Genomic DNA, 8,895 nt, shown 5'->3' on the forward strand with positions numbered 1-8,895 from the left:
TCAGATTTTTTTTTTCCCCTGAATGCCATTTAGAGAACTAAAATGTCTGAAACAAACTGGGTTATAAAAATCAATGTGCTCAAAAATGATATACGTTTCACTGTTCCAGATATTTTACTTCACCACAAGCATCACAACCCCCCCCCCCCCCCTCCAAAAAAAAAAAAAAAAACCACCCCAAAAACACCCCCCCCTCCGCCCCCCCCCCCCCCCCCCCAAAAAAAAAAACAACCCCAACCAACCAACCAACCAACCAAACAAACAAAAAACCATGGCCGCACCTTGCCGCATTCGTCTGAACGTGGGAGGAAAGTTGTTCATGACGACAGCCGACACTCTCCGATCTCTGCCTGATTCCAGACTGGGCCGACTTGCCTCAGACGACTCCATCACCAGTCAGCAGGATGTAGAACTCTTCTTCGACAGAAACCCCAAAGTCATGAACAGCATTTTGGATCTCTACCGCACAGGAGAGCTCCACATTCCCAAGAACCTTTGCGCCAAGACGGTGGAAAAAGAACTTGAGTTCTGGGAAGTTCCTGTGGAACTGATCCAGGAGTGCTGCTTTCAAGAATTCCAGGAACACAAAGAAGGTGTCGCCATTACTGCTGAGATCGAACGCCTTTTGAGGCTTCCTTGCGACTCGGCAGCTGACTGTAAACGCCTGACCAGTTCAGGAAGGATCTGGATGATGATGGAACGAATCTCGTACTGTCCTGCTTCCAAGGTGAGTGTCACGGATTAAATGAGCGCTTTAACTATTGAACTGGATGAAATGAGCGCTTTAACATTTCAGCTATATTAAATGAGCGCTTTAACTACTTAACTAGGTAGAATGAGCGCTTTAACTATTTAACCTGACTGAATTAGCGCTTTTACTATTTAACTAGGTTACTGAATTAGCACTTTAACTATTTGACGAGATAACTTAGGAACCGAGGGAACACTTGGATTGTTTGCTGAAAAACAAAGAGCCCAAAGGAAGGCAAAAATCCCGAAGTCGGTTTCGACCTGTGTCACTTATTGGATCCAGATTGACGGGCGCAATAGCCGAGTAGTTAAAGCGTTGGACTGTCAATCTGAGGGTCCCGGGTTCGAATCACGGTGACGGCGCCTGGTTGTAAAGGGTGGAGATTTTTACGATCTCCCAGGTCAACACATGTGCAGACCTACTAGTGCCTGAACCCCCTTCGTGTGTATACGGAAGCAAAAGATCAAATACGCACGTTAAAGAACCTGTAAACCATGTCAGCGTTCGGTGGGTTATGGAAACAAGAACATACCCAGCATGCACACCCCCGAAAACGGAGTATGGCTGCTTACATGGCGGGGTAAAAACGGTCATACACGTAAAAGCCCACTCATGTGCATACGAGTGAACGCAGAAGAAGAAGAAGAAGATCATTAAGAAGAAGGATCCAGATATATATTGGAAGGCTTAACCAGTTGTCTCTGGAAACATACTAAACACATGGATGGTAGTGAATGCTGCGTGACAATGAGGTGAACTGCTGTATGATAAGGGGTGAACTGCTGTATGATAAGGAGTGAACTGCTGTATGATAAGGGGTGAACTGCTGTATGATAAGGGGTGAACTGCTGTATGATAAGGGGTGAACTGCTGTATGGTAAGGGGTGAACTGCTGTATGATAAGGGGTGAAATGCTGTATGATAAGGGGTGAAATGCTGCATACATAATTTCTGTCAGCACTTACAGCTTACACCGGATTTGAAAATTGGACTTTTCTTCTTCTTCCTAACATTGTGTTGTTTTTGATAATTACGATCACAATTCTTGTTGCCGTTGGTGAAGGCGTTTCTACAATTTCTGTAGTCTTTGCTGATGTTGCTTTCACTTATATTGAAAACTTGAAGTCTTTTTTTTTTCTTTCTTTCAGGTTTGGGGTCTGATTTACTTTGCAATGGTGGCTTTCTCTGCTGTGATCTACTGTTCATATTGTAAACTTGAAGTCATTTATCTTTCAGGTTTGGGGTCTGATTTACTTTGCAATGGTGGCTTTCTCTGCTGTGATCTACTGTTCATATTGTAAACTTGAAGTCATTTATCTTTCAGGTTTGGGGTCTGATTTACTTTGCAATGGTGGCTTTCTCTGGTGTGATCTACTGTTCATATTGTAAACTTGAAGTCATTTATCTTTCAGGTTTGGGGTCTGATTTACTTTGCAATGGTGGCTTTCTCTGGTGTGATCTACTGTTCATATTGTAAACTTGAAGTCATTTATCTTTCAGGTTTGGGGTCTGATTTACTTTGCAATGGTGGCTTTCTCTGCTGTGATCTACTGTTCATATTGTAAACTTGAAGTCATTTATCTTTCAGGTTTGGGGTCTGATTTACTTTGCAATGGTGGCTTTCTCTGGTGTGATCTACTGTTCATATTGTAAACTTGAAGTCATTTATCTTTCAGGTTTGGGGTCTGATTTACTTTGCAATGGTGGCTTTCTCTGGTGTGATCTACTGTTCATATTGTAAACTTGAAGTCATTTATCTTTCAGGTTTGGGGTCTGATTTACTTTGCAATGGTGGCTTTCTCTGCTGTGATCTACTGTTCATATTGTAAACTTGAAGTCATTTATCTTTCAGGTTTGGGGTCTGATTTACTTTGCAATGGTGGCTTTCTCTGCTGTGATCTACTGTTCATATTGTAAACTTGAAGTCATTTATCTTTCAGGTTTGGGGTCTGATTTACTTTGCAGTGGTGGCTTTCTCTGCTGTGATCTACTGTTCATATTGTAAACTTGAAGTCATTTATCTTTCAGGTTTGGGGTCTGATTTACTTTGCAATGGTGGCTTTCTCTGGTGTGATCTACTGTTCATATTGTAAACTTGAAGTCATTTATCTTTCAGGTTTGGGGTCTGATTTACTTTGCAATGGTGGCTTTCTCTGCTGTGATCTACTGTTCATATTGTAAACTTGAAGTCATTTATCTTTCAGGTTTGGGGTCTGATTTACTTCGCAGTGGTGGCTTTCTCTGCTGTGCTGTACTGTGTGGATACTGTCATGGACACGAGGCACGTGAATCCAGTTTTCCTTGAAGAGCTGGCCAGACAGAACGTGTCTCTGGAGGACAGACTGTCCAGCATGACCATCATGGAGCAGTTCTTCGTCACCGCTCGTGACCCCTGGCTCAGCGTGTCCATGGACCTGGTCTTCTGCTTCTTCCTTCTCGAGTTCCTCGTGCGTTTCGTCACCTGTCCTAGCAAAGGGTTCTTTGTCAAGCAGGCCAGGAATCAGTTGGAGATGTTCTTGCTTCTACACAATGCTGTCGCCCTGATTGTGGAGAATTTTTACATGGAGGGAAGATTCGAGTATCGCAAACCTGTGATGGATGCTTTTGTGTTCTTCTACTCATTTGACGTCTTGAAAATGCTGAGGATTCTCTACATCATCAAAGACTTCGACATACTGAAGGTGGGGTGTCATTAAATGATTGATTTTAGCCGCTGTCGTTTTTCATTTGCCTAATTTTAGACCATAACATTGCCTTGTATTTGTTCAATGTAGTTATACAAAATTATTAATTGTCATTTCCTGTTTCCAGTTATGCTTGGTGACAATTTTCCGTACAAAAAACAGTTATTTTTTTTTCTCTCTGTAGTCAGTTTCTGTCACGTAATTGTTTTCTGTATTCTCTCACTGGCTTATTAAACACACCTGTCTCACTGCACGTGTTGTTTGACAGATTCTGCTGCTGTCGGTGAAGGCCAGCCTGAAGGTGCTGGTCCTGCTGACGGTGTGCATGCTGTCCCTGGCGTCCCTGTACGGCACAGCCCTGTATCTTGTGGAGCTGCTGACGGATCAGTACACATTCCACACCATCCCGGACGGCATGTGGTATGCCGTAGTGACCATGACTACTGTGGGCTACGGGGATGTGGTGCCCCAGGGCACCGTGGGCAGGATGCTGGGCATGCTGTGTGCCTTCAGCGGCCTGGTCACTGTGGCTCTGCCCGTGGCCGTGGTGGCCTCCACGTTCACCAAGTACCACGACAACCTGGCCTGCAGGGCGCAGCTCCGGAGGCGCCTGGCCTTCCTCAAGGAGAGGCCCCACTTCCTGCTCCGCAAGGACAAGATGCCGAGGGACGTTGATGAGCCTCATCTCCTGTTTCAAACTACCTCATCTAAAAGTCGTCAGCGGTTTTCTGGAGGGCCAACCGCAACGGAAATGCAACCAACCGACACTGACTGTCTGATGTAGCTGGCTAAAAGAATAGACACTAGAATTCATCAGTGTCAGTCTATGGCTAAAGTAAACCAGACAACCAGAGACAGAAACAAAGAACCATACAAGAACCATGTCAAACAAGCAACTCACGACGTGATGACCAGTGTTGGCAAAACTGAACAAGGTACTGAATACGTGTTTAACTCTCTCCATACGAACGGCGAAAGAGACGACGTTAACAGCGTTTCACCCCAATTACCGTCATCAAAATATTGCAAGCGGAAGGCTCTTATACTGAAGAGGTGAATGTTGACAAAGCATACCACAATTCTGACGACGGAAGCTAAAGGATGGGTCATTCAGACACCCACTGGACATCCGAGGGGTCTGTGTAGAGGAGAAGAGAGGACTGGCCGTACTGAGTGAGTTAAAAGTATTTGAAACTTTTTTCAAGGGTATTTCCTGTATTAATGATTTATCGATCTTGTGTTTTTGAAACAAAATGTCTTTGCAGCTTTGGTGAATGAACACTATGGACAGTCTTGTAATTCTTTTCTTTCTTTTTTTTTTTCACGGATCTCTGCTGAACCGGGTGGTGGTGTGCTTTTGACATTACAGTTATATTTCTTTTCACTTCTTTTGGATTTGTAAGTGCCCCCGCACTGTTTTCCTTGACTGTTTTGGGGACTTCGCTTTTCTTGGTGTTCATGAGCTGTTTAAGCGCGTTGGGTTACGCTGCTGGTCAGGCATCTGCTTGGCAGATGTGGTGTAGCGCATATGGATTTGTCCGAACGCAGTGACGCCTCCTTGAGCTACTGAAACTGAAACTCACGAGCTACATGTCTCACGTGGACCGATTTGCTTTTTTTCTGTTTTTATTTATTTATTTTTTTTTTTAACGTTCATGTCTTCTGTCCTTTTATATTTAGCCCTTGATCAATGACTTTTGACATCATTTTCGTCTGTCCATTTTGTTAGTTCTTGGTTAACTCTTTCCATACGAACAGCGAAAAAGACGAGGATGACACCGTTTTACCGCAATTAACATCATCAAAATATCACGAGCGGAAGGCTCTTATACTGAGTAGGCGTATGTAGAGAACGAATACCGCATTTCTGACGACGGAAGCAAAAGGTTTAGTCATTCAGACATCCAGTGGAAGTCCGAGGCGGTCTCTGTAGGGCAGAGGAAAGGACTGGCCGTCCTGAGTGAGTTAAGGATGTAATATAACGTTTACTGTAAACATGACGAACATATTCTCATCACCTATTTCGATAAAGCAAATCACAAAGGAGAGAGAGAGAGAAAAAAATAATCATAATGATAATGATAACCTGATTGCTGAACTCCTGTGTTCCAAATCAATAATATGCAGATATTTCTTCTTCTTTCATACACTGCATGCCCTCAAATCTCATGTTACTGTGTTTGCAGTCTTACGATCGCAGATGCCAAAGCTTTGTTCAAATATGTTTTTCCCCAACGAAGAAAGAAACGGCGAAGAGAGAGAGAGAGAGAGAGAGAGAGAGAGAGAGAGAGAGAGAGAGAGAGAGAGAGAGAGAGAGAGAATGATTTATTGATTTAGAGAGAAAGAGAGAGACAGACACACACACACACACACACACACTCTCTCTCTCTCTCTTCTTCAATCTGGTTTTAGAGAAGGTTGCTCTTGTCATACTACACTGATTAATCTAGTTGATCAATGGCTTAAAAAAGTCAACAACAATGCATACTGTGGTGTCCTGTTTATAGATTTCAAGAAAGCATTTGACGTGATTGACCATGACCTTCTTATCAGAAAACTATCGCTGTACCGTCTCTCCACCGGTACCTTGAATCTCCTTCATTCATATCTTACAGACAACAATGTGTAATTGTTAATACATCTTCCTGTCCTTACAAACACTAAAGTATGGAGTTCCACAGGGTTTTGTTTTGGGTTCTTTGCTTTTCACATTATGTATTAATGATCTCCCCCTTCATATTCAAACATCCTGTGAACTTTTTGAAGATGACACAACATTACACACGAGCCATAGTTGCATAAAGCAGCTTATGTTGTCTCTGCAACATAGCGTAAACAACTTATAGAATAGACTGATCATAACGACAAGTTTATGTTGACAACGATCAAGCAAAAAAGACAAAGCCTCACACATACGTTTTCCCCCATTCAAATAAATAACCAAGCCATTAATGAAGTTGACAACCACAGGGTCCTTGGAATAACAATTGACAACAACATTTCTTGGACTAATCATATAGCTAACATATGCAAGCAGATTTCCATAAAAAAAACATACCAGCTATCAAAAATCAAACACTTCATTGATTACCACCCAAGAATTTATTTTTTTTCAGGCCTTTATCCAATCCACTGTTGATTATGCATCAACCCTATGGGATACTGCAAGCACCAACGCCTTTAAGCCACTTCTCGGCCTTCACAAACGTGCGCTTAAAATTGTTCTAAACAAAACCTCATCATTGACAAAATCTGACTACAGAAAACTTAACATTCTACCGCTACACCAAAGACTGACTTGCAATAAAGGAGTACTGATGCACAAAATAGTGACAGGTCGTGCTTCAGACTACCTACAGAATATATGTTCCGTAAATGATAACCGAATGTCCCAATTCCCAGAATAGACCTATTTAAATCCAGCCTTGCCTATTCTGGTTCACGACTCTGAAACTCATTCCCAGTATCCATGAAACAACACGAAAGCATCTCGACTTTCAAAGAATGTTATTTTGCCCATCTTTTCCAGTAAATACAGAATATCTTCCACTGTTACAAATCACACTCAAAGGAAAGAAAAGAAAAAAAAAAGAAAAGGATTACTTTTGCTTCACATTTGCGTGCCTTTATCTATACATGGATTGATATCGCCTCTTTCTCTCCTTCTCACTTTGTCGTTCTATCTATCTGCCCTCCCCCTCTCTTTCTCTCTCTCGCTCTTTGTCTATCTCCCCCTCTCTTTTCACACACACACACACACACCTCTTCCTCCTCCCTCTCTTTTATTCTTGTAATGATGATAATCTTATATTGATTGCCTTATAAGTTCACGGATGTGCGCAGACACATGTTTTTGTAATGTATATTTCCTTATATTAACAGCTACATGCGTTATAAATCTTATATAACGTCATCTCTGTCTTTGTCTCTCTATCTCTGTGTGTCTCTGTCTCTCTCTTTTTTGTTCCCATAACTATTTAAATGCATTATTTCTATTACTGTTTTTTGTAACATGTGCATGCTTATTTTAGTTATTTTTTTGGGGGGGAGGGGGAGGGTTCTTTTTTTTTCTTTTTTGAATTGATTAATCATTATCTTGACTTCATGTTAATTTTCATCTTTTGTACTCTCTCCCCCCCCCCCCCCCCATAAATGTCCCCTTATATATTTCTCTCTTGTTATTCTCCTCGATTTAGTGTTGTAAATTTCCATTCATATATCCATGACTATGATATGTGCATGCTGTAATGATATAATGATTCACTTCATGTTAATTTTCATCTTTTGTACTCTCTCTCTCTCTCTCCCCCCTCCCCCCCTCCCTATCTGTCCCCTTATATTTCTCTCTTATTATTCTCCTCTATTTAGTGTTGTAAATTTCCATTCATATATCCATGACTATGATATGTGCATGCTGTAATGATATAATCATTCCCCCCCTCCCCCATTGTTTATGTTACTGTTTCCCCTTCGAGGACTGGATGAAAAAAAAAAAAAAAAGCATGCTAACTTCTATTACCCTCAGAAAATAAAATTCATTCAAATGTATTCTCTCTTCTTGTTGCTCTTCTCTCTGTTTCTCACTCTCTTGTCTTTCTTCCCCCTCTTTCTCTGTCTCTTTTTGTTTGTTTCGCGGCGGATATATATATATATATATATATATATATATATATATATATATATATATACATATGTATGTATCATGGTAACAAATGAATATAAGAAATAATGTCACCAAAGAAAATAAGAAAATTCATATCACACACACACGGACGCACGCACACACACACACACACACACACACACACACACACTCACTCACACACTCACTCACACACACACACACACTCAACTCACTAACACACACACACACACACACACACACACACACTCCAACACTTCATTGTCTCCGAAAATACGTGGTAACGAATTTCTGTACTAGATAAGTAAATAAACAGATACACAAATAAATACATAAATGAATAAATAAATAAATACACATATGAATAGATACATGAATAAATGAATAAGTACACAGATAATACAATAATGAACAAATAAACAAATAAATACATAGATAAATAGATAAATGAATGAATAGGTGAATGAATAGATATATAAACAAACAAACAAACAAATGAATAAATAGAGAAATGAATAAATGAATTAATATATGAATAGACATCGGTAGTGAAATCAAAACCACTACCAACACCATCGTCAACTATATTGTACTACAACTACAGCTGCTACTACTACTACTGCTACTACTAGTGGAGTGATGGCCTAAAGGTAACGCGTACGCCTAGGAAGCGAGAGAATCTGTGCGCGCTGGTTCGAATCACGGCACAGCCCCCGAAATTTTCTCCCCCTCCACTAGACCTTGAGTGGTGGTCTGGACGCTAGTCATTCGGATGAGACGATAAACCGAGGTCCCGTGTGCAGCATGCACTTAGCGCA

General features: G+C 41.2%; 1 protein-coding gene across 1 annotated transcript; it reads left to right on the forward strand.

Moving 5' to 3' along the window:
• The first annotated feature begins 243 nt into the window (after positions 1–243).
• LOC143288179 (potassium voltage-gated channel protein Shaw-like) lies at positions 244–7,935 on the forward strand. Its single transcript, XM_076596491.1, has 3 exons — positions 244–727; positions 2,956–3,432; positions 3,704–7,935. The coding sequence occupies exons 1-3, from the start codon at positions 272–274 to the stop codon at positions 4,217–4,219; spliced, it is 1,449 nt and encodes a 482-aa protein (XP_076452606.1). The 5' UTR covers positions 244–271; the 3' UTR covers positions 4,220–7,935.
• Positions 7,936–8,895: the final 960 nt, after the last annotated feature.

This window comes from Babylonia areolata, chromosome 12, assembly GCF_041734735.1.
Source record: "Babylonia areolata isolate BAREFJ2019XMU chromosome 12, ASM4173473v1, whole genome shotgun sequence".
In the NCBI taxonomy this organism is placed as follows: Eukaryota; Metazoa; Mollusca; class Gastropoda; order Neogastropoda; family Buccinidae; genus Babylonia; species Babylonia areolata.